This window comes from Lepisosteus oculatus, chromosome 4 (assembly GCF_040954835.1).
Source record: "Lepisosteus oculatus isolate fLepOcu1 chromosome 4, fLepOcu1.hap2, whole genome shotgun sequence".
NCBI lineage: Eukaryota > Metazoa > Chordata > Actinopteri > Semionotiformes > Lepisosteidae > Lepisosteus > Lepisosteus oculatus.
The window spans coordinates 28,925,083-28,951,316 of NC_090699.1; the positions used below are offsets into that span (position 1 = coordinate 28,925,083).

General features: G+C 41.3%; 1 protein-coding gene across 1 annotated transcript in view; it reads left to right on the forward strand.

The window, feature by feature from the left end:
- micu1 (mitochondrial calcium uptake 1) overlaps positions 1-26,234 on the forward strand; it is a 37,174-nt gene that overhangs the window by 915 nt on the left and 10,025 nt on the right. The window contains exons 2-5 of the mRNA XM_015346681.2: positions 3,637-3,801; positions 6,025-6,196; positions 9,046-9,208; positions 12,061-12,104. Of these exons, the coding sequence (XP_015202167.1) occupies positions 3,638-3,801; positions 6,025-6,196; positions 9,046-9,208; positions 12,061-12,104 (543 nt within the window). The 5' untranslated portion in view covers position 3,637. The remainder of the gene's footprint in view (positions 1-3,636; positions 3,802-6,024; positions 6,197-9,045; positions 9,209-12,060; positions 12,105-26,234) is intronic.

A 26,234-nucleotide genomic window follows, 5' to 3' on the forward strand; every position in this document is an offset into this window, starting at 1 on the left:
TGTTGTCTCCAGGTAAATCTGATCTTCGGTTGTTTTTAAGTGGGAAGAACAGATTATATAAAAAAGCCTAACCTCCTGCTAAAAAGAAAATGAACTGTCCTTCAGATGAGACATAAAACTGAGGCCCTGACTTTCTGTGGTCATTAAGAATCTCAAGGTGTTTCCAAAAAAGAGTAGTGTTGCTACCCTGGTGGCCTGGCCAAATTTCCCCCTGGCCTTTACCAGTCATGACTTCCTAATAATCCCCATCTATGAATTGGATTCATCACTCCATTCTCCTCTCCAATGATAGCTGATGTGTGGTGAGCGTTCTGGTGCACTATGGCTGCCGTCGCATCATCCAGGTGGGGCTGCACATTGGTGGTGGTGGAGGGGAGTCCCCATTACCTGGAAAGCGCTTTGAGTGGAGTGTCCAGAAAAGTGCTATATAAGTGTAATGAATTATTATTATTATTAAATCACAAAATCCTTTCTTTGCTGAAAGCTTTCCATTGGGCAATCACACAAAAAGTGTGCTCTTGGAAAGCTGTAATTAGGATGTGTGCGATTATAGAAGCCTCTTGTCTTTTACTAAATGCAGAGCTGAAACTGTTCTGTTTGCTCTTGAAGACCTGTTTATTGCAATTGTAGAAGTGTATTGGTCTTCTGGGACAGTTCTAAGCACCACTGAAAGGGTCCTGGGGTCCTGCAAAGTTTGTCACTAACTATTCAGAAATCAAAGCTTCTTTTGTTTCTATTTCCTCACTTGTCACACATTTTATACTACAGAAGAAATAACAATTAATGAGTACTTCTAGTTTTCTGTTTGTTCACAGTCATGAAAGCCTTGGAAAATGCTTGAAAACAGACAGATGTTCTCTGAAGTTTACGTGCACTCAGCCTAGTCTTGTCACTTCGGTGTGGACTGAGCTCAATTGTGTTCTTTACCCATTAGGCATATCATCCTGGCTATTGAACTTGAACTTTATTGCCATATGTAACCGGTACTGGTACAATGGAATTCTTACTTACAGAAAGTCTCTCGATTGTAAAACAAGTGTAAAAAAACAAGACAAAGTGCAAACAGTGCATCAAGACAATGTACAAACAAACAATAGACAATGTACAAGTAAACATGTAGAGATCTCATGAATTATCATCATAAGCATGTTATCCTGCTGTATCTCCCTCTCTTAAATCCCAATGTCTGGCAACACTGTGCTCACAGAACTGCTGTGCCTGAGCAGCTGTCCCTACTGCCCTTCCCCTGCTACTGGGCTGTTACATTCTTCTGTCAGCTTTCACCATGTGCTTTGAGGCTAAATCAGTGAGTTTGCAAAAACCTCAGAGGACTTTCTTCTCTGGCTCCAGCCCATCAATCTATTTCGGATATCATTCTCAATTCGGTCTGATTGTTAGTGGCTTTTACAAAATGGCTTAGTGGTTATTATGCAGGAATACAAAGATTAAAAGTTTTTCTTTAGGTCATAGCTGGGAGTCTTAAGGTTCCCATGATGAGAGACACATCTGTTCTATTTCTGCTTTGCTAATATCTTCTTTATTGAAAGTTGGTACTATTTGTGAAAGATTGTAATGAAGCCACGTCTGCATCATCACCAGGGAATTCCTGCACACTCCAAATAAAATATTTTAAATTTTAATTTTAAATTTTATTTCCAAATAAAAATGCAAACGCATCCTTCAGTGTACTTCAAGTTACATCAGTGTAGCTGTGCTGGTGTACCTGCTGGTCCTGGACCAAGCAGGCACCGAGGGAAACTTGTTTCAGTCTTCCATTCAGAAGCCCTGTGTCAAATAGGATATTAAAGGTGATGTCGCAGAGAAGTTCAAAACCTGTCTGATTAACCTGCCATGCTGTGATGGGCACGGTTACAGTTCTTTCTTCATCTGCTCCTGAGGTTTAAGTCGTGTGTTTTACACAGAGGCTGAATGCTGCTGTCCTTCCCTTTCTCCCACATTTGAACTCCCCCGAGTGGATTTACTTACTGCAGTTTATCATCAGGTGTTTGTTTAGTAATGCCTCTTAGCTTGCATCACAGCTGTGTGGAATTAAAATAGTATTCTGTATTGCTTTCCTGTGCCTCTGTACGATCTGCAAAGAGCCTGCAGCCTGTGAAAATTGAAGGGGATCAATGGGATCTGTGTGAAAGGGGAATCTGATCTGCTTTGCTGCATTGCCTTTAATTGTTTCCCCCCATTGCAGCCTCTGGAGTGGAGGAGACGGGAGAGTTTATCGCAGTACAGAGCACATAGCCAGGAGAATACCTGGGGCGCCTGCAATCAATTGCCCTCGTTACAGATGACTGACTGAATTAGCATATATTTCTTTTGTGCTGAATAAGTGCGAAATCTGATGTATAACTTTTAATGGAATATTGACAGGCTGTGAATATAAATCTCGCTGTGCGCCTCATCAGTCAGCCCTGACCTTCGTGATAAGAGGAGAAGGGATGGCGGAAATGTGCGATTCCAGCTTTAATTGACTCTACGGGGCAGGGAGAACCTCCTCATCTTTTATTACTGATTTTAAATTACATTCCGTGCTCCAGGGTCAGATGCGCGGTCTGATATTCAACCAGGATTTTAACAATTTCGCTTAATTAGTTTCACTGTAAATATTTTATTAAAAAAGGGACTCTATAACGTGTTGGAATAATTATGCATGTCTCATTTTTAATCCTAGAAGTGATGATGTAAGTTCCAGTTCTAACGGAGAGTTTATAAAACTTTTGTGGCATATCTATATGAAATATTTTAGGTTTTGTGTGTTAATCCATCTTTATTTGACCAGATGAGTCCACATTTAATTAAAATTTGTTCTCAGTTAAGACTTTGAGATCTTTTTATCCCGCAGGGCACTCTGCTGGTTCAATCTGAATGACATACTACACCTTGCTCATGGGTACAACAGCAGTGCCCTACCCAGGACCTGAACCTATAACCCTCCAGTTTGAAGGCTAGAGTTGTAACCATCCCTCCACACCGCTGGCTCAGAAAAAGCACTTGGAGTTGCGGATTTAATGCTTACTATTTTAAACTTACAGTTAACATGATTATGTGGACATGTGGTAGAGTTCTTACTTACTTCCTTTATTGTCCCAGATGGGAAATTTACTTTTCAGTTAGGTGAAACGCATAACATAGCACATAATACATTAATGCAACCTGAACCCGTTAACAAAAAAGAAGCATACGTGCACAAGATGAGAAAGACAAGTTAGCAGCTTTAACTAATTTTTCAAGACAAATAAAGAGGTTGGTTCATCAGCGTGTGAGATAGACACATAAGATAGAGGCATGATGAACAAATAAAGTAAATTATGACAATCAGTGGTCCAAATTAAGTAGGTTATTAGTCTTGGGAATACATGATAATTTAGTTCTATTGCACTTAAATGTAGTCTTAATTGACACTGTGCTTAGATTCACTGTGTAAGCCGATGATAATATGGGCTTCAGTTGTCTGTTCAGTTGTCAGCTAATATAGTATATGGTTTTGTGTGTCATCATGAGCATGTTTCTGTTTTGTTCTTCAAGCCGCTGTGCAAAGGGAGTCTTATCTGCCAACTTGCTTATGGTGCTGCTGTTACCCGAAGGACACTCAGATCGAACTGTGCCTTGTTCTCTCCACGGCAGGATGTTCCAGTTGCGACTGTTGCCGGCGGCGACGGTGGGGCTGGTGCTGGTCACCCGGCGACACCATGGCTTCACGGCCCCAGGACCGAGCCGGCGTCGCTTGATGATGGCTGCAGCCGTGGCCGTGACTGGGATGTCAGCCAGCGCGGGACTCCTGTGGAAGAGGTACAGCAAATGAACGAGAAGGGAAAACTTGGCAAATCCCTCAGTTAATGACATGGAGTATATCCGAGTATCCTGCCTGTGCAAGAGTCGCCACTATCCGTCCTATTTTAAACAGTACTGTCCACGTATGTTGCTAATCCTCCTTCCTTCACCCCAGGCGGGCTTGTCAAGGGCATCAAAACTTGGTCCAGCAGAGTGCTAGTGGCTGCAAGGTTTCATTCTATATGCAGAAATATTTCAACGAGTCAGGGTTCTTGTGAGCTTTGGTCCTCTGGTTGGAGACGCATTTAAAAGCAGAAGCATTAGGGTTGTGGTTTTTGGGAGTAGGTGAAGGAAACTGCTGCTGTATGTACTATAATTAAGTAAAAGATCGTGCTGTCATGGAAGTCAGCTTCAGGAGGTTCTCTGAACTCGTCAAGCTTTATAGGCTGCAGATGAGCCCCGCTGTGTGCAGTTCAGAGGTCTGCTGACACTCTGCTCCATTATGTATATGTAGTCTTGCTGTGTCAGGCTCTGTGCTTTTTCTTTGAGATCAGTTTGTCAGTGTTGTATTTGTCTACTTGGAGCAGGTGATGTGCAGGCATACCCCGAGATACTGTCAATGTTTATTGCGCAGAACGGTAGTTCTTTGTGTAAGAATGCTGCAGCAGCAGAATTAAAGTAGGACAGACTCCCTTAAGTTTTTATTGCCTCTTTTATTGTTTTTTTTGGACAGGTGCTGGAAAGGAGCGGTATTTAAAAAAAAACAAAGGAGAAAAACTAACAGCTCAATAAAGCCAGAAGAATTTAGCAATGCCGGGTCTCTGTTGCATAGTTAAAATGAAGAAACGTTCCCTGGAGGCAAACCGTTCTGAATGTTGACAACGCAGTCGTACCTTGCAGATAAATTGCTGTCTGGGGACAGACTTGAGAGACTTGATAACTGCTGTTGTAACTGTGCTTTTATACTATAAAAGAGTAGTCAAGTACGACACATTCCAATTCATTCTGGCTCCTCACAAGCACCGTCTTGTGAAAAATGAAGGGCAGGTATGCTCTTGTTTCACCCTTATTATAGTTTTATTGTAGTCTCCTCCATATGTGCTGGACTAGCACTTCCTGACCATGATACGGCTGTGTGTCAGAAGAGGCTGCTCCTGTCATGGCTGAATTTTGTGTCATGGTACATTACTTCCAGTCACAGAGCAACATGTTTTTCTTTCGTCCATGAAACACCTTTCTTGTGCTATTGGTAATCAGGTGGGACTCAGCTTTGCTTAAGACTGCCAGCTGACTTTACATTAACAGACTGAGTGTTATCAAGTGGCATGGGCGGATCATGCTGAGTGTAGATTGCTAGACAGTGTCACTCTCAGCGAAAGGAAGAGAGGGCAGTTAGTGTTTAAATAGGAGAGTGGCGAGGGGAAATAGTCCTGCTTGTATTTTTATTGTCACAGTGAAATCGATTGAGCTCCTGCTGGAGATTGAGTAGGGCTGTTTTGGGCTTTTACCCTGAGCTCGTGAAGTGTGCTTCTCATTAGCCTGTGTTGTGAATTATTTAATTCATGCTGACATAGCACTGTGAAATGCACATTCTGCCCTTGACGTTCTGACTAGATTTTTTTTGACATTTACAATGTAAAAGGCAAGATCTTTTCTTTCTTTCAAGATCTTTGCATGTTTACCACTGTTTTGTCCCTGAATGGTGTGGCCAGGATAGTTATATACTCCATAAAAGCAGAACCACTGAAGACCTGTAGCTATAAGATAGGCAAAACATGTTGATATGTGGAGCAGGTTATGGGCATCTTCATTAGTTCTGTCTTCATGATTTTCAGCCTTGGTTCTAGAGGCCCTGTGTCTCTCCTGTTTTTCCTTCTCCCATGTTCTTAATTTTTTTAGCTAATTGAGCTGCTCATGCTTGGTAGGGCTTTTTAAAATGGTTTTCAGCACTTTAAAAGTTGGATGAGTTTTCAGTTAGTTTAAACTGTGTATCAGTTTCATATTTACTAAGCAAGTGGAGGAGAGAGCAGGCAAAATTCTGTGTGTTACATTTCTTTGCAACAGTACATGTGTACTAGGGTATTTTCAAAAACCAAGAACTGAGTACTGAAGGTTTTCAGAGGGATCAGTTAGCTAATGTGATGATGAACTCATACGAGGCAAAAACAAGGTGGTACAGGTGAACACTGGGATCAGGACTGAGAATCTATGCTGACCTTACCTTCTGTCCCTGGCCCACAGGGCCTATGCGGAGGTGGGCTCCTCTGTGAAACATGATATGGGTCCTGGGCCAAAGGGGGAATCTGGGAAGGAGGAGGAGTCTGAAGAGGAGCAGGCAGTAGAGTCCAGTGGGGACGAGGCACCTGCTGAAGGCAAGAAGAAGAAACAGCGATCGGGATTCCGTGACCGCAAGGTGAGAGATTCCAGACTGCATGCGCACTGCTGCACCTACTCTTTCATGGAATCAAGGAAGAATTTCTCATACTTGTATGGTGCTAGGGTGAGTGCTCCCCATTGGTCTGAGGACTGGATTTTAGATTTTTATCTAGAAATTGAATTCCTCCTTCATCGTATTTAACCCTAATTATTGCCCATCTGCAATAAAATTTGAACAGATGGCTGGCTCTTTCTTATCCACCACTCACTGATGTAATTAGAATAGAGTTGCAGTCGCTTTAATTTCTGTATTTGTGTTAAGCGAGTGACCCTGCGAAGACATGAGTTTCAGAGGTAGAGTGTGGTGATGCTACTCTTTGTGCTTACATGATGTCAAGAGGTGAACTCTGATCCTACTTTCAAAGTCATAAAAAATACCATTATAAAGATTTGTGCTTGTTGCATTGAAAATCAGGTTGAATGAATGCACAACTACCTCAAATGGCACATCTTCTGAAAATATGACATGGAGACATGAATATTTTGATTTAAAATATCAGAATGGTCTTTAAACCAGTAAAATAGCATTGACCTGTGTCTTTTGGCTGCGCACACATGTGGAAATGATACCCGATTTAGCATTTCTGTCATTTTGATGCTAGAGTGGTTGCTGCGTTGCTGCGTGAGTAAGCAAGTAACATTTTATCTTCTCTGTGCAACACATTCCTATAACTGGGTTTTCAGGTAGAAGAGATTGTTAGGTCCTGTGCTGGTGCCTCTGCTGAAACAGCCATTCAGACATTTCAGAAAAACGTATAGTAACTGTTTTATTGATATTTTTCTGTTTTACTTTGAAAGCCACAGGCCTGTGGTTCAGGAAGTATATTCTTCACAAAAGGAACTTTAGGGGCAGGCTATATATTCCACTGTCATTGTTGAGTGGGCCCTTGTATTGCATTGCCTATTTGATTTGTTCCTTTTTGTTTGAAAACACTGATAATTGTGTGGGGTGGTGAGGCTTTGCAAGAAGGAGATCCAAGTCCTAAATCCTGATGACAACAGTCCTTATCCTGTATTTGTCAACCTGTCCTGCAGAAGAGGGGTAACTTTTACAATCTGCAGTGTAACAGGTATATCTGTATTTGTGTATAGGCTGCGGCTGGGGAAAACGTCCTTGCAAAGCCAAAAAAATTAACTCCAGAGAAACACGTTGTGAGGCCTGCGGAGCTGCTTCTCATAGTGATAGTGTTGTCACTATTACAAACAGCTAAAGCACCCTTTATCATAATGCATTTTTTAAATATTCTGATCATCAAAAAAATATGCTTTTTTAAAAAAACTGCCGTTTTATTGAACAGAGGTGACATAGTTGGTTACCAAATGAGTTGTAAATGCACACCCCAAAAATGTTCCATGGGACTCAAGATCCCAACAGCATGTGCATTGCCCTGCTGGAATGATGCGTGCTGGATGACTTTCTCAATATAATGCCAAACAGCCAGTTCACCATCCTGTGAAAAATACTGTAGCGACTATCCCGGGTGTCTGAAACTCGAATCCTGGAGTTCCTAGTGTGTTCTGGTTAGTATTTCAACCTGGATAGTCAATTAAACAATCATTCTCTTAGTTAGGGACATATGGGATTTTTGTCTTCCTCTGTTGATTGCTCAAAACATTTTCTTTACCAAAGGCGCAGTTACTTATAGAATACCTTTGAGCCTGGTTAATGTAGAACACTTCCAGATAATGTTTTAATTAAATCACTTGTGTAACTGAGAGCTTGGGTGAGGGGGAAAAAAAACTCCAGAAGGTGCTGAGACCTCCAGTAACTGAGTTTGAGACCCCTGGATTAGGCACTTCTGCTTAGACCCTTGCAGTTCAAACCTACCCATCGATGGGTCTAATATTCACAGCAATCAGCCTGTTGTGCTGAAATCTATTAGACTGATCTGCACACATCCCCAAAGAGGACATGGTTCCACTGCTGGAGGGTCAACCAGAGAAAACCTGTCGATGGTCAGAAGGCGTTGTTCTCTTGATAAGTTGGATAAAGTGACTTGTGTGCATCTTGGTCAGTCATGAACAGTAAATTAAAATAACAACAAACACATGTAATCAATAACCAAAATCTGTGTATTTTCTTCAAACATAGATACACAAATAGTAGTATAAGTTAAATGTAATTTTTTTGGTGCTTGGTATCCAGAACCCATTCTGAAGTCAGCGTTTTTTCCTTATTTCTATTTGACAGTATAATGGATAGAAATTATACCACCTCCAGATGACCAACTCTAAACATCCCGTGCGTGATACTTTTCTTTCTTCAGCATGGATCTCCAGCACTACAGAAATGTTACGTATAGCCATTGTCTTTCTGCCTCCAGCAGACAGACAGAATGTGCCTGGAATTTTGGTCTTGTGCATCATTGCGGGGCCTGCCACAGATACTCTTGCAGAAGGCAATTATTTATACTACTAAGGGTTGGAGGAAAGTTGGATATTTCCACAATGTCTACAGTTTTCAAGAATGCATATTTTATCATGGCAGGGTTCAGTATCTCATTGAAAAGTTCTTGTTTTTTAGTAATTTGTTTGCAGTGAATGGGTATATCACCCTCTTCTATTTTCCTTTTTTCTTTGTATATGTAACAAATAACCTATACATAAAAACTTCTTTTCTCTTATTGTTTGGGCCTGTTCCTTTAGTTCATGGGAAAGTTGCTGAAGTTGCACCTGTGTGAAGTTACTTCCTTCACACAGGAGACAATGAGAAGTGTATGTTGCCTGATTGCTCTTTTCTATTTTATGCTCTCCCCTCTGTTTTCTACTGTTCCCCCTCATGCTTTCTCTTCTCCTTTTTTACCCCCCTCTCCCATTCCTCTCCAGGTGATGGAGTATGAGAACAGGATCCGTGCCTACTCCACCCCGGACAAGATCTTCCGCTACTTTGCCACGCTGAAGGTCATCAGTGAGCACGGTGACTCTGAGGTCTACATGACGCCCCAGGACTTTGTGCGTTCCATCACACCCAATGAGAAACAGCCAGAGAGTGAGTGCCGCCCCCTACCCCGGCTCCATCACTCCACTCCTCGCAAGCCCCCAAATGCCGCTTTAGTATTTTGTTCAAGCTTAAAAGTCTCAACAAATTATTTTTTTTCAAAGGGCTGTTTTTAAATGTACGTCAGGGGCTTTTCAAAAGGTGTTTGAAGAGAAGGTCTGGACTGAAGGTGGAGTTACCTTAAGAATATTGTGTTAAAATAGTCCAGTTAATCAGATTTCTAGGATCGCCAAGTTAATGGCACAGGATAAAACCTGACCTAGGAGATGCTTTTAAACATCAGGAAGTGTCACTGTAGCCCTTCTATCCCTTTAAGAGCATGGTATGAGCTTGTGTTTCCTGTGATGTGCAGTAGACCAGTTAATCTTATACAGTATGTGCAAACCTGATGTCCTGAACTAATTGGAAAATAGCTTTTTTTAAATGAGAATTGTCCCCGTTGAACTGGAATGTGTTACCATTACATGATTTACTCCTACCAGAAGAGAAATGCTCATCCAAGGTCGATTGCACACATTGTTCTGTGTGAACAACCCCAGCCCCAGTTTCAGAGGAAAAACATCTATCTGAAAACCTAAGGATAATTCACTTGGGGATTATTTTAGTTACACCTTGAGCCATTTGAGATAAAATGATCAGGAAGGTTTTGAGAGGCAGCTGTGTATATTGAACCTGTTGCAGAATGTGTTCCTCTAGAAGTGCGTGTGGGCTTGCGAGACTCTGGTCTGACTCTGGTGTTGACCTGTCATTGTTCATTTGGCAACAAAAACAGGGCTTCTGGGTACTGGTCCCAGCTGGACTGCGTGCTGGGTATGGATTGGCCCACTTGTGATAGAGTTTCATTCCTGGTGTGGGTGCTGCCTGCCTTCTGCTGCACACATAATGATGTTGTTGCTCAACAACTTCAAATGCAGTCTGAGACTGGATTGGAGGTCCTGTCATGTGTGCATCATTCAGGGCCAGGTGTAGGATTTTCAGTGACAGCCTTGAGTACCACAGACAACCACTGTGGAGGGGACAGCAATCCAGTGTTGGTGTGGGCTGTTTCCTGCTGAGTCTCAGATATGTGAGCCTGGCATGCTTGGAACGCCTGGCTCTCTTGGCCATAGAGCAGAACAAGACGGCATAGTGTCTGTATCTGGAGCAGCCCTACTGGAGACTGGAGTATGGGATCTGTGGAAACACAATTATCTAATAACAGTTCAAGGGAAGGTTTTCAATGCCTTTTGATTTTTGCAAAATCTTAAGGTAAAGAAAAGTGTTTATTTTTTGCTTATCATATCTGCATAATCTCTTCTTTAGGGATTTCCAAGTTTTAAGATCTTTTACTATTACGGTCTGACGAATAAGGAGAAAATTGTGCCCTGGAGCAGAGTACTCCAAAAGTTTGAATTTCCAGTCTGCAGTAGTGTGTCTGGGACTGACCAAACAGTACTTTATTTTTGTCTTCTTTTTGAGTCACAAATGAGTTACTTCAGCTTGTGGGGTGGTGACTGTATACCCCGTGCACTTTTCACAAATTCTATTGTGGAACTCCTACTTTTTTCTTACATTTCTTTCTGTTTTACAGTGTCTTGTCAGTGTATTTGCCTCCCTCCTTCTTGGAAATAGCAATGCTGCCTCACTTAGCCCCCCCTCAACAGTTTCCAAACCCTCTCCTTAGAGACTCTTTGAACAGCCGAGTCTGTTTTTGCTTGTGTCCTCATACTAGATCAGACACCTCCTCATTCAGAGCATTTAGATTTTGCCGCTGCAGGATGTGCACTGAATTTCAAGCATTCTACACGCGCACATGCACTCCCTGCTGCTTGGCGTTTGCATTTCCCTGAGCCATGTACTGTAGGACAGTCTTTACTGCAGATGGTCTGCACTAGTTCAGGGTATTTCATCCTTGTGCTGCAGTGCCCTTGTGACTAGAGAACTTTGTTCCACCTGAAATATATTTAGTTAAAATGCTAATTTGCTGTATTAGAGCCCCAGTTTTCAGCTTCTAATAAAATTTGATTTTACATTTCCTATAAAATTTTACAATGACATTTCCAGTGTTGAAAATTCTCAGGGATGCTCCTGAACCAAGATGAAAAATCTCCAGACGTTGTTTGACTGCTTCTGGAATACCGTCTACATGTATATTTCTCCCCTACACTGTAACAAAAATACCTGAAGAGAGAATCCTGAGAAGACTAATTGAAGTGGTTATGCAGGCTTGGGGCAAGAGTACAAACCTTCTGGCTATGTTACTAATGTATTTTTTCCGTGAAATGCTTCTTAACCCTTCTCTAGGTACACCTTAGATCATGTTAGCATTGAGTCAGAAGCAGCAGCAACTGTACTCGGTGTCTTTAGGTCAGTTTGTGTAAAGGTTTCTGTGTTCAAATTCTGATGTTATTGTGTGTTGGGCTGATCCTCTCAGCTAATAAAGGTGTTGTTACTCTACCAGTAGTGTAATGGGAGGTTTTTAGGTATTTAGAAAAGTGATCCTTGATGTTTCAGTTTCAGTATGTTCTTTCTCTCTTTTGACTCCTCTTTGTTTCTGTTTAGTTTAATGTGACTGTTTACCCAAGCTGTTTTATTCTTTAAACCTTTTAATGGTGCTGTTATATGAAATGGGGTATGAATACACTAAATAAAGGAATCTACAGTTCTCAGAGCTTTTCTGAAAGGTGTACTTTGTACTCTAGAATAGGACCAGGGCCTGGAATAAATAAAAACTTCTGGCCACTAATAGTTGTATATTCCTCAGCCCAAACCATACTCTGCCTGTGGCCTCCGAAGAGACACATATGGAGGTGCAGATCACTCTTGTCCTGACCTCCTCTTTCGCTGCTTTGTGTCTGTTTCAGGTCTTGGGTTGGACCAGTTCCTGGTAAAGAGATACGATGGCAAGGTAAGTAATGTGAGAGGTGGATTTTTGAAGAAAGTCTGAGAAAGAATTAGCAAATAGGCTGGGCATTACTCTTCAGTGTGCTTGTGAATTCAGCATTAAAGTTGGGCTTTATTGAATGTGCTCTGTACTACAGAATAAGATTGTATTTTTGATTGTGTTCTTTAACTTACTTGCAGGCATAGGGGAAATCAAATACTAGACCCTCCAATGTATTCCAATGCAAGTGCTTGGCACAGAATGTTCTGTAGTGATGCAACTGAATTGATAAACCAGCTGACACTACCAGAATCAAGCAGTGGAACAGATCAGATCTAGACCTTCCAGGTTTCATGTAAAGACAGCATTGCCGTAGTTTTCCTGTACCTCTCTGTGTCTGTCCTGTTCTGCATTGTCAGTCTGGCAGTGATCTGTAGTGCAGAGGACCTGTCGTCCTGTCTGTGCACACTGCACCTCTCTGTGTTGCAGCAGAATGTACTCTGTGCTGAGCTTGCATGCACTATGAAACTCCTTCTGCACAGAAGTGACAGGATTGGAGTTTCCTTTGTCACTTGGGATGTCTTTCATTTTTAGGCAAAAATACTGGAGAAACAAAAAAACATATATGAAGTCTTCTTGAATTAAACGTGCATAGACCTGATTTTTGCACACCTTGCACTATGAACTGCAATGTCTGAATTGTTTTAAAGTATTATCTTGAAGTTTCTTAAAAAACCTAGATGAGCAGAAGCTGGTGATGTGCTAAATTTTCAGTGTGCCTGTGAACTGATGATCTGTCCATTTGCAGGTGCAGTGTTATGGATTGTTGTATGCATTCTCGGTGTGTTACAGTGTGCACTGTTCCCATGGAAGTTAGGCAGGCAGGTGGAGGTGTCTTAGGATTGGTTCAATTAATTACACATGCCATGCTAGGCACGCATCACGTGCTGTAAAAATGGAGCCTGGTTTACATGTTCTTGTTTGTTAGACCAACCTACAGAGAGGATATCAGAAGAGTAGCTTGAGTTCTATGCTTTAGTCGTTACTCTCTGATGGGGTCACTGATCATCATGTCAGTCTAGCAAATCGTGTTTTATATCTTGTCTTAGTCTTCTTAAAACGTGGAAAGCAATGATTCCTTTTGATTCCTCAGGAGTCATTAAGGGGAGATTGGTCCTTCAGCAGTTCTTAGTGTCTGGAGATATGCACCAGGCTTTACTCCTCTCAGTGTTGCTTGCAATGGGACGTTGTCTCTGGATTGCCTAGTTCTGCATCTGTCACATTCTACCTTTGGCTGTTTTCAGGTCAGCCTGGAACCTTGTTTTGGGTCATCACTTCCTAAATCTTCGGCTCATTGTCCAGCTGATCAGGCAGTCTGTTCCAGTATTATATTTGCAGTTCATTAAACTGAATTTCCGCCCTCCCCTTTCCTTCCTCATGGAATCATTAATTTATTATTAATATTATTTTTGAGTTATTAACTTTGCTAGCTGTAATGCTCGCAGCAAAAAAAAATAATGAGGCACTTCTTCAAAAGTCTTTAAAAGGCACAATTACTGCATGACAGTTTATCCCCTTCCTCTCTCTCCATGTAATTGGATGTTTCACCTTTCAGAAGAGTGCTTAGGAGATCTGACGCGCATCTTAATGCTCCAGCAGCAATGCATCTCTGTGGATTCCAAATCCAGGAAGAATTCCTGTTAGTCTATAAACATCTGTAAATTCTCCATGCTGTTTTATTGAGAACCTCATAATCCCTGTGTGTGCTGCCTAGGACTCGTTATAGCTTTCCAAGCGCCCAGGCTGTGTTGTGGTCATGTTCTTGGTTTGGCTTATGTAATCTTTTGCCTGATGCCTTTACTGAAGACGGCTTATGACAAGGGTTGTAGCTGACCAAGTAAAATGCTGTGTATACATAAGAGAGGCAGTGGAAAGATGAAATTGTGGTAGGTGACACAGTGACAAGGTACCCATACTGCAGGGTGCAGGTAGGACAGTAAAGCCCTGTCTTCATCACCACAACACAAAACTGGATGGCCATTCCCAACCCAGCACTGGAATTTTGCCTTTTTCCCTGAGGGAATTTTACGCTTGTGAAGTGTTGCAACACAAGAGTCCTAAGGAACTAGGATCTATACTATATATGGTACAAATCAACTGTGTAGATATAATTATTTGTATTCATTGTCAAGTTCTTCAAACGAAAAATGTTAAGAAGAGCCGTTTATTGTTGCCCAGAGAGCCCTTTTCAGCGTTTATGCACTGATTAAAAAAAAGATATATTTTCCCCTTATTTTTATGAGGTAATAAAATCAGACTTGCAAAGAGTAATGACAGAGCAGTATTGCTGGTAGTCCCATCTGGACTGTCCTGCAACCCTGTCTGTTTGAGGTTTTCATTCTCCACTTGTCTATGCAGGAAAATCAGACAAGGACTCTTGTCCTCTTAGCTCTGAAGCTCTCTACTAGGTTGGTATTTTTTTTAACCTCTTTCCATTCTCTGTTTTAAGAAATATTCAGTGTGATCAGATGTTTTGTATATGATGGAGTTCTAGGCTTCTGAGAAGGGATGGGCAGCCCTGGATGTGGATGGCCAGTGTGTTGACAGATTTTCATTCCAACAGCACAAATCTGCTCATTAAGTCCACTGTATGGAACAAACTTATCAACTTCTCCTGGCAGAAACCTAAAACACCTGCAGACAAACAAGGATTGTCTATCCCTGCTCAGGATGCACTTCTGCTTTTAATCCTCAATGTTGTGTAGAATTAAAGGGCTTGGATTGTAACGGTGAAATAGAACATAAAAATCAAATAAACATACGAAACACTTGACACTTCCTTAGTTCTTTAGCGAAAGTCATGGGCACTCCATTGATTTTAGTGCTTCCTGTGCAGTTATTCAGGCTTTTAAATTTTAATTCCTTTGTTATAAAATCCTGTCTCCTCACTGGACTAGGTCACTGGATATTACAGTGAGCCCTGACAGTTCTATAGCAATGCGTTTCTGGTTCCTTGTGGGGGAAAAAATATACTTGTTCATTTTTTTTCTTGTGGTTTTGCACAGGCTCTGGCAGCAATGCGACATTTTTACATGGAATTTGAGTAGAGCATTATTCAACTTAATATATACAAGGTTTCAGGAAATATGATGTCGCAGGAGGTAAATGAGCTACCCGAAAGACTTCCTGATAGGTTTGAAACATCCCAGTGGTAATGAACTGAGAAATTGCATTTGTATTTTTTTACATTATTTTGAACTGGCATTAAGGAGGCTATATACATTTTATATATTCTGCATTACACAGTTTTTTATGGTAGACTTAGTGAGGCCAAAGGAACTTTTTCACTGTATATTGACAATAAGGTAGATTCTGATGGTTCAGAAATCTGTGCTGACGTGTGTCTGTGTTAAGGATTAGGCATTAATGACGGGCCCTGGCTGTTCTCCACAACATCATAATGTGAAATCATTTGTCACAATTAGTTCAGAGACTTCAGTTTCCAGTCTGTCATACCGGAGTCAGGTTTGGAGCTGCAAGGTATTCTTGGCAAAATCTCCCTTATTCGTAACCTTATTGTTGACGGGTATGCAAAATGCTCTTCAAGCGTTTGTCAGAAGTGACATCTCCATTCATCAGCAAGTCAAATCAACAGAATTTGGCACAGACCTCAGTCTTGGTGCATCTCCAGGGCTTTAGATGTCTAAGCAGCTGTCTAAATCCAGGTCTTGGTGGGCTGCTTTTAAGGTGGCATTCTGATTGCTAGTTTGTTGGATGTTAATTTATTGTTTGCTAGCTGTTTGACAAACACATTAAGGGTCGCTTTTGTGTCTAAGTTGTGGTCCAGTGGAAAGAAATACGCATATCCATTTTCACCAAAGAGCTGAGGGCAAAGACTTTGAAAACATTTTTCCTTCTACTTTGCTGTGCCTCGTGCAGTCTTACTACAACTAAAGTTAAAAACCAGCACCGCATCCCCTCATAAGTGTTACAGTTGGCTAGCATCAGCAGCCTGCCAAACAGCACATTGGAAAGATTTATTGTGAATTTGCGCTGCATTGAAAATGCGTTCATGCTTTTTACTTCATTTTCACCAGTACTTGTACTAATGACAATTTGTAATGCATTTTTAGACTTTTCTGAAATTCACAGTAAGTCGAGCATGGTTATTGACTACGCATGTGAATCATGCAGCATGATTTGGGGGTCTGGGGGAATTTTTTTTGCAGTGTTTTTGCAGTGTTATAAATAGTCTGCTCTGGGAGATGAAAGCAGACACTTCCTAAATGTTATGTGCTGATGTTTGCTGTTTTCTGGTGTTGAGTGTACTTGCCATTGAAGAGTGGACTGCCCTCCCTTACTGTGTACATGTGGCTGGTGTGAGCAGGTACTCTGCTGCTGGCATCACCCGCTGTCCAGATGCCCCTGTCTCCTCTGCCTCTGTCTCACGTTCTCTCCTTTCTCTCACTGCCCTTTCCAATGTACCTTATATTTACCTCTGTGTGCTGCTCTTGTCTTCACGTAACCAATGAACCCCCATTTTCTCCACTTCTCTCCCCTGTCCTGTACTGCCCTCACCCTCCCTCCAGGACTTTTGGCAGGTATGGGGTGCGCGAGATCCAGCATGTTGGGTGTGTGTATGCGTGTATGAGTGTCAGCCTGCGAGCACCTCCCCTTCTACCCTCGCCCTGCCTGAAAGAGGAACACGATGCGCTTCCAGAACTGATGGTGCAGGCAGAGAGTGGCAGCTGCATGATTTGATCTTAATACATCTGGCTAGTCTTTGGGTTAAGAACCAGCACCGTGGAAACAGGAGGATAGCACAGGAGGCCAGCCAAGCAGTGCATTAGGAAGATGCATTTAATTGTTTAGAGGTGTGGATTTTAAACAGTGGGAGAGAACCCCTTTGATTGTGAAAAGGCTCTGTGTTTGGCAGAGGCAGGCACTCTCCAGGTGAGTGCAGCCTATGCGCTGTGCTTGTGGTGGCCTTTTCTCATGGAAGGAGGTGTCAGGGCTACACAGGAATGCCAGACTCATGGCAGGATCCCACGGGTTCTGTCAGTGGGCGGTGCAGACTGTGTGATCCACTTTGATGGGGAAGAAAGACTAGGAAAGCCTGCAGGCTGTGTATGTGTGATCGTCCTTTGTGCAGCGGAATAGCTGCCTCTAATATATCTGACCAGGCCATCTGTGAGCTTCCTGTCTCAGGTCCAGGTTGGAATGTTAATGTGCATGTTTCCAACTATGATGCTCAGAAGCTTCCTTTGGTCCCCAAAGAAGTTTCTTTTTCCCAAGGAAGGTCCTTTTTCTTTAAGGAAACTTCCTTACTGAGGCTAATTGTTTTCAAAAGTGTTTTTCTTTCCAAATAATATACTCTTGGTAAACACTGGTCGGTGCTGTTTCAGGCGTGAAAACTCAGAAAGCTGTGAAACAGACCTGCTCCATGTCACCGAATGGTGTGTTGGAGGAATTAGCTGGTGATGTCATAGCTGGCCTTTGAACCTGCTCTGTTGATTCTGAAAGACCCATCTTGTCAGGATTGAATCTCGGCCTTCCCCCTGTTTGTGTTTTGTGCGCTGCAGCTCCTACCCTGCATGCTTTGCTTCCTCTGCCTGAGATTCTGGGAAAGACTGCCATGGAGCTGGCGTGGGTGATGAGCAATGCGCAGACATTGCAGGCTGGGCTGAGTATAGACACACATTCATGGGGGCCATTTTAAGAGTTCTTTGAAGCACAATTTGCTCCTACCTTTTTTAGTTTGCAACTTTAATTCGATTTCGTTTGGCAATGGCCCAAACAGGGCAAGGTTGCGAAAGTTGTTCTTTAAATAAAAAAATGCACAAAAGACAGGATGTGTGCTGCTGCTGCTGATACAGCCTAACATAAGCAATGTCTTCCTTGAAAAAATGAGACAAGAATATCTGTTTATTCCTTTCAGCCCTTTATAGAAGACTCCCTTTTCAAATGATTGTTTTCTTCTCAGATTTAATATGTTCTTGACTTGTGAAGTGCGCTGTGATGTGTGCACCCAGGGATCTCTGCACAAATGCTGTATTGATTGATCAATAACCTAGAAATGTTCACAAAGAGGAGGTGGCCACATGGGCCATCTTAACTCATTTGGTTGCCAGCAGCATATTGATCTTAGGCTCTCACCCAGACAATTCTTGAAGTATTCTAGGGAGTTAATTTCAACTATGTTGTTGAATGGGTTGTTACAGTCACGTGTGATTAATTGATAGGAAAATGAGCAAAAGAAAGGGAATTTTTCTTTTGTGCTTATGTTGGCTGCCAAATTCAGCCAATAATGCCCTCTGTCACCCATCCCTGCTAATGTTTCCCTTGCTCATGGGAGTTGGGTTTCAGCCCTGGTGTGCTGTGAGTCCTAAGGTCATGTGCCACACAGCTCCTTTGTGTGCGCTATGTTTGTGTGTGTTTGTGTTACAGTGGCTAGTTCTCGCTCATCACCGGGCAGACTGCTGTGAGGGGTCATGTTCATGTCGATAAAAAAGGACTTCCTTTTCCTCTCACCCTGACGGCTGTTTTCATTCCAACAGGTGCTCCTGGGGAAAGTGTGGACCCACATGTCATTGGACAGCAGTTTCATCAGTCACAGGTTTTACAGCAGACTCTTGTTTAGTATGACTGGAGCAAACTTGATTTTAAATCTTACGTCTTTTCCTGTTTGTTCAAAATCTGGTCATGTTTGTGAATTATTAATACCTGCTTTTACCAAGAGCCTGAAACTTGTAAAACCTGAATGGTCAAACTGTTGTGCAATAGTTCTTAATTGAAAACAATGTAACTTTCCTTAAGCAGGTCCTGGAAAGTCTCATTCCTGGTCCTGGAGAGCCACATATTTGTCAAGCTTCTTTGCACTCAAACTCTGAATAACTTTACTGAATTGTTTATGCATTGAAGTGTTCTTTTGGACAGTTTCTGACTATGTAGCTATTAAAGTTGTAGTTCCCTTAAAAATACTTAGGACTGTGGCTCTCCAGGACAATCAGAGAATATTCCTGTTTCTAAAGTATGGAAATGCCTTTTCTGTCACTTAACTATATCTACTTAATTAACTCTACTTGTTGTCCATAGGAAATTGATGTTAAAAATGTGTGTGTGCAGTTTTGGGTGCCGAATTGACTGAGGTGAGGTGTGGGGCTCGAGGCTGACATGCACAAGGTTTTACTTATGTTTTGCTGTTCAAGGAAGTTATCTTTTATCCTGCAGAAGTGACAGTGTTACTGCATGGAGCAGTATTTAAGTACTCTGTAAAACGACGTGGAGCCTTTCTGTATCTAAGCGAAATGGTGGTAGTGTGGCTGTGAATGACAGCTGGAATCTTAACAGCTGCATGAAAACAGTATTTCATTTTTTTGGAGTCAGAAAAGCTGGGGCAAAAAAATGGTTTACTGGGGAGTTGCAGTGACATCCCAGTCTGTCAGTTTGAGTATTATATGAACAAGGCCACATAAACAAACTGTTTAGTCCATTTAAAACTTAGAATAGGAGGCATTTCTTTACCCAAAAGGTTGTGGGAGTATGGAACGTGATACCCAGCCATGTTTTTGAAGCCGATATCCTAGTTTTTATCATATTGGCTTCATGAGGTGAATAACCTTCTATCATTTGTAACATTTTTTATGTTCTCAGTTGTCAGTTGTTTCCAAGTTTTCCAGGTTCAGAACATTTAGAATTAACAGTTCAGTTAGGACAAGCAAATTAAACATTGATATTTCTGGTATGTGAGAGGAATTGTTTTGCTCTTTTGCCCAGTGAATGTTTTTTTAGTTGTGGATCTTTAGTTTTATGTGCATGCAATTATAATTGCATTGATTATTCAGGCCACTGTGGAAAGCAGTCTTGCAGCAGTTCAACTTGAAGGTTTGAGCACGTTCCTTACAAAGTGATACAATAATATCTTTACAGAACACCCCCACATTGCTGTTTTAGTAATTTGGCTATGCAGGTGAACTGACTTTCTGGAAAGAAGGAATTTCCAAGAAGCTGCTCAGCAGTGTAATTGCAGAGAAGTTTTAAATTTGCCTTTAAAATGCAATTCTATTAACCTGCAGGGAGTTTTTTTTTAAGAGTATCACAGCAGGTAGAGCATATGCTGCGATTTAACACGGGAATTAATTTCTTTTCATTGTATTTGGATATTGTGAGTATGGTTTTGTAGGAAGAAATCTCTTTGGTCTTATCCCGGGCATGCTGTCTTAGAGGCGGAGCAGGTGGTGAGCCTGACAAACTAAACATTTACTTCATGTTCCCCGAAATGCTCCTCTCCCTAGAGCCTAGTAAGTTACTCTAGAGCAGAAGAGAACCGAAGTTTATTACAAATATCAGGTCGCACATTAAATCCTTTGTTTTAAATTTTTGTTTCTGTTTTCAATTGATAAACAACTATATCCTTGCATTAAAGGGTGGCATGTATGAAGATATTAGATTGGCCGGGTATGCTATGTATGTAGTAGAGTTCCTGGGTGAAGGAGCAGACGGGTTGCTGGAGGGGACTCGAAGAGTTGCATATCTAGCACTTGGGGAAACCCCATTACTAGAGGGCAGCTAGGGATTTTCATAGCCTTGTTGTGGGCAAGCCTGGATTTAGTTGACCAGATAAACTGAAAACTTCTTTACTTGCTTCAAAAGTTTTGTTACCTCTGCAGCTTGAATCAACTGTGTCTTTAAAAAATCATCAACTTTAGGAAGACCTTGAGGGGGAAAAAAATATTAACTGTGTCCAGTGAAACCTATAATTTGATCAGCAAGAAACTAACTGAGAAATTGGAAAGGAAGTCAAAGACCGAGCTTAACGCTTATGTTCCAAGAGCTAGAGAAGAATATAAATTCGTCTGGCTTGGAATTTGTCAAGGATACAGTGATGTAGCCTCTGAGATCTTTAGGTATGAGACAGATCAAGATAAGGGGAAGATTGGAAAGGGCAGCTTTTCCTTTTTGACTCCTGGATCCATTCCTCTTCCCAAACTGCCGACAGGAGCAGCCAGGGGGATTGAACTGGAGATTCATATCTGCCAGCACTGGTAGTAATGCACATCACCTCCTCCTCCCAGATACCCACAAGCTACAGTGCTATTGTTGGTATTGAATACAGCTAAAGTGTTGATTGTCTGATCTTTAGACATAAGTGTTGGATTTGCGTGTATCTCGTTTGGAGCAAAACTAATTGACATCTCACTGTCCATGCTTCTCCAAAGGTGATTTAAATCATTTGCCCATTTTTTTTTGCTAATTGGGTCACCCCTGTTCCCTTTGGTTAAAAATGCCAAGTTTAACATTTTGAAAGACCTACCTGTCCTACCAGCAGACTTGCAAAACCTCGTCTTGTACCGCTGGCTGGTGGAGGACAGATGTATAGAAACCTGCCTGATCCCGCAGTGAAAGGGACATGCTTGAGCAGAACATATGGCTGCTGTGTGTGTGCTGGGAGGTGTGTGAACACCTCCACACAGTGTTGGTGAGGTGAATTGCATCACACTTACCTGGAACAGCCCTTCCATTTCAGTCCAGCTCTGTGCTCCAAGGTAACTGTGAACCCCTCTGAAGTAGTGTCTTAAGTTAACTTGTTCAGTTTTTAAGAATTAGACAGAAGAGCATTTCCAGATGTTATCACCTTAATTTCAGTAAGTTTGGAAAGAATTACATAGTTCTTACATTTGAGCAGGTATAATTTGTGGATGCATTGTCTAGTTTATTTAGTTCTAGTTCAAGTTTATTGTCATTATTCTCATATACAGGTATATGGTATAATGAAATGCTATTTAGCTAGCTGTCAGACAATAAGTAATACAACAATACAATTGTATAATAAAAGAGAGACGGAGACAACAGGCAGCGTGCAAAACAACAGGTAACAGGTAATGTGCAAAACAACATCAGATGTGCAAAATCATATGCCAACAGAATGAAATAAAAGGATAGAAAATTAAGGGGAGTGAGCTTCTTGACATGTGAGGTAGAGGCAGATTTCAATGTGTGTTTGAGTTTTTGGTAAGAAAAAAGGCACTGTGAGGTTCAGATCGTAGGTAGAGAGGCTGAGAGTTTAATAGTTTGATAGAGTGGGGGTAAAAAAAATGGTCTCACGAATATAATATGAATTGACACTTAGAGGAGAGTTAAATTGATCTTCTTGTATAATTAACTTTTTTCATTGTTAGTTTGTATTCTTTAACTGTTTACAGATATCCTTGGGTTTTCAATTGCGACCTATGGAAACTGGGTCTCCGCTAACCAAAAGTAGTAAAGATCACAGTTAGACTCTTAACTGAGAACAGGAGTTTGCAGTAAAATCTGCCTGTGTCACTGGAAAAAGGGAATAGGCTGGTACATCTCCACTCCAGTAACAGGAGAACCAGGAGTTGAAACAGTATTTACTTTACTGCACTGAAGTACTGCATGGCCTCAGAATTGTGGTTTTGTACCAGCTGAGGGGGTGTTTCTACTCATAAACAGTTGTGAAAAAATCATTCTTGTTCCTTGTTAGCTGCAGACCAAATTTGTGCACAAAAACACAGCAATGAAGGTGTATTTGCTGATTTCAGAGACTGGATGGCAGACAGACTGTGATAGAAAGTGGACAGGGGGATGACAAGGACTGCAGAGAATGATTGAGGGAAGACGGGACACTCTTTTTGGTGTGACTTTGAGAATCATAATTGAGACTTCATTCAACTGCAGGCAGGATAGCCCAGACTTCATCGCTGTGGAATCTATACAATACAGACACTGCATAGAGACGACTCCATCCACAAAGCTATAGACCTCTTTTAAGCCTTTCAGGTTAAATTGTGAGGCTCAAAAATAGCAGAATTCTGGCCTTAATGTTTTAATCTTTTGTGAAGAAAACCTGATGCTAGAGAAACCCTTGAGACATTAAAGAATTTCCAGAGTGTTTTTGTATTGGTAGTTTGAGGGCAGGAGGATTGCTTCGATGATGTGGGTTTTCTTTGCATATAGAAAGGTCTATTAAATCATTGAATATAGCAATTGGTGCAGCCTAATAACCCTGCAGTCTCTGCAGTAGTGTAAGCAAAAGTACAGGAAGTGTGAACCTTCTATTTGGACATTTCAAGCCCTCTTAGTGTTAAGTTCCAGGTGTTACTGCTTTAATTTATGACATTTTAAATTTTGAGCACGTGGGACTGTCTTCAGGGCTAGCTATCACCATTAGTACAGGGTTACAGTGTGAGAATCTTGCATTTGTGTTGGTTAATTAGTTGCAGACCTGTTGCGTTACTGCACCGATAGTAATGGTGAATTACCAATTGTATGTCATAAACATGAACAGTCACAAAACTAATTCATGACTTTGGAGTTCCAGCTGTTCTTGGTGCATCTTAAACGTGCTATAGTTTCTAAGATTATGCTCACTTTTTCTAAAAGTGTACTTGTTGCTATCTGAGCATAAATCGGTTATTGCGAAATAACTTGCAATGTGGTTGTAACAGATCTGGGCCTGTGATCCTGTTCTCAGACAGGTTTGTACCCAAGGTCTAAGTTCAACATACTTCAGACTTTAGTAATGACATTGTGTTATTTCTGCATGCTGACTATGACAACATATCGTATTTGAGAAATAACTACCTCCATACAGAAAGTGTAGAACATGATGAGTTCTGAATGACTAAATCTTCAACAGTTTCCATTGGTAATAAATCTGAATTAAGTGACAAGGCTGTGCTCTCCTGACAGGACCTCCTGTGACAGGCGTTTATACTGAAGAAAATTCTAGGCACTGTTTATTGTCAGGTTTTCATCTTCGGTGCCCTCTAGAGAGCTTAAAAGCCCTTAGAAAGCATTGAGTTTTGAGTTTGAGAGCTAAAATATTATCTTTCGAAAAGCATAGAACAAATGAAGTATCTAGACTTTAACTGAAGTGTCTTTTTATAGATTTGCTAATTTTAATTCTAATGTGATGTACATGGACATCATGTTCTGCCGAATGTCATCGGGATGATGCCACAGGTATCTCTCTAAATGGTGTTGAAGAGGTTTAAAAATCCCCCTTTCATTGAGTTTGCTAGGAATATTTTCAGACCCTTTTCAAACTTTTTTTCTGTGAGCCTCATTTTCTTCTGCGCAATTTATTATCGTGAGCGGTTTGGCAAGGAGATGTGTTACAGTGCAAGTTGTGTGACTTGGTTCTTGGGGAGCACCAGAGTTGTCTGACCTTGGTTCTACCCAGGTCATCCTTTACAAAAATGGTTTACTTATTTGATTATACTGAACAAAAAAATCAAACCCGGGACAGGTACTAGCTGTAAATACCAAGCCACCATGCTGCCCTTAATTTTTTACAGAATATCGAGTACTCTGCATTGCAGAAGTCTTAGACATTTTGCATTCTTCTACATTTTTTTGTCAGGTTTTCCTTCTTTAGGGAAATATAATTCTACGGTAATCTCCTGAAATTTTAGCCATTTTGGTTCAAGCTAACAATTCTGTAGTACAATTTGTAGTACAAAAGGTAGCCTTTTACCTTTTTGCATGTGTAGAGAGGACCTAAGTATGTTAATACTGTGGAATGCCTCAGATTCAATAAGATTTGATAGGGAAATGTGATAGATTAACTGCAGTACGTCATTTTGGCTGCTCATGTACAATTTAATTGGTTTTGTGATCATGTTGTTGAAGATTGTGATCAGTCTGAGTTAACAATTGTTAAATTACCAGCTTGGTTTATTCTCACCCTAGCTAAGCTCCCTGGGCCACGGGGAGAGCTGTGAGGGTCTGTATGCCAAGGTGGAGAAGGCAATGTACTTGATTTCACCTCCAGCTTGCAGCTCAATAGGTGCTGCATGACCACAAGCCCAGAATAAAAATCTATCTTCAAATAATGCCACTGGCTCAAGGGAAATGATTGCATTGTCTGTGAATGTTGTTAACTTGTAAATGCGCCATGTTTAAGGCCTTCATAATTGCACTCCACTTGACATAGTGAAAACCCATTGACACTGCGTACTCAATGTGAATCTAAGGACAGTGTCATGTGGCTAGGGTGGATGTGAGCTGTGTGTTGTTGAAGCCGTCCACGCTATAGTCTGTGATTTAACCCCTTCTCTTTCCTTCCCCTCTTCTGTGACGGAATCCACTGCAGACTGAGGTAACCATCACAGGGACTGAGCCAAGGCTGGTCCCCTGGCATGCTCTGTTTGTGTGTGTGTGACTGAGTGTGTGTATGTTAATACTCTATGCTTGCATTCACGTGTGCCTGGGAGTCTTTTAACACGTGCTATCCACTGGGTTCTCTTCCTGCAAAGACAAAAAGTTATTTCTCTCGTTCACCGTGTCTGGCCTGTTATGAAGTCCTGTTGCTCTTGCATGACAATGGTTTGACTCTCTCACTTATTTGTGTCCTTATTTTTCTCTTTTTCTGTCTCTCCTGTTTCCATAGACTTTTCTAAGTGTGATGTTTACAAAAAAAGACATTGGCAGCATATAAAAATAATAATAGATCAATGAAGGACCGGAACCTAGGGCTTGCAAATCACCTGTTTCTGTCCTTTTCACATTAATTGTGCTGGTCCTTTACTTGCCAGCTGCATATCCTTTTTCTGTAGACGCTGTCAGGTATGTTTTAATGGGGTTTTTGAGGTGGGGATAAAAGGGTTGATAAGTACTCTTTCTGGCTGGGGCATTAGATCTGTGTTCTCTGTGACTGGGACATCGACTCTGCCATGCTGTGATTGAAAAGAATAGCATTCAGCTGATTTTCCTGAAGGTGTGCACATCTTAAGATACATAGTCTAATACATTAGTCTAATAATTACTCCTTGTCCAGGAGGGCTACAGCTCTGCAGGATATGTAGGATTCTTTAAATTATCAGTTGCTAAAAGTTTAGAAATCAGTCACTTAGACCAAATGAGTCATTACTCTTGCTTAGTCCAGTCATTAAAAGCTTAAGTGTTACAAAAAGCAGAATACTCAGGAGCTTCTCAGGTGAGTTAGTATCATTAATGGGTACTGTACAGCTGGTTGTGCCAGAGACTTCCACATGATTGACATAGGTCTGGCACCACAATTATCAAGCCAGCAGTACAGGATAATAAAATAAAATGGTTCAATACAGATTAGCCACCAATACCTAATTGTGCCTTTTCTCTGCAGTGAAAATCAGCCTTTACTTTTGGTCT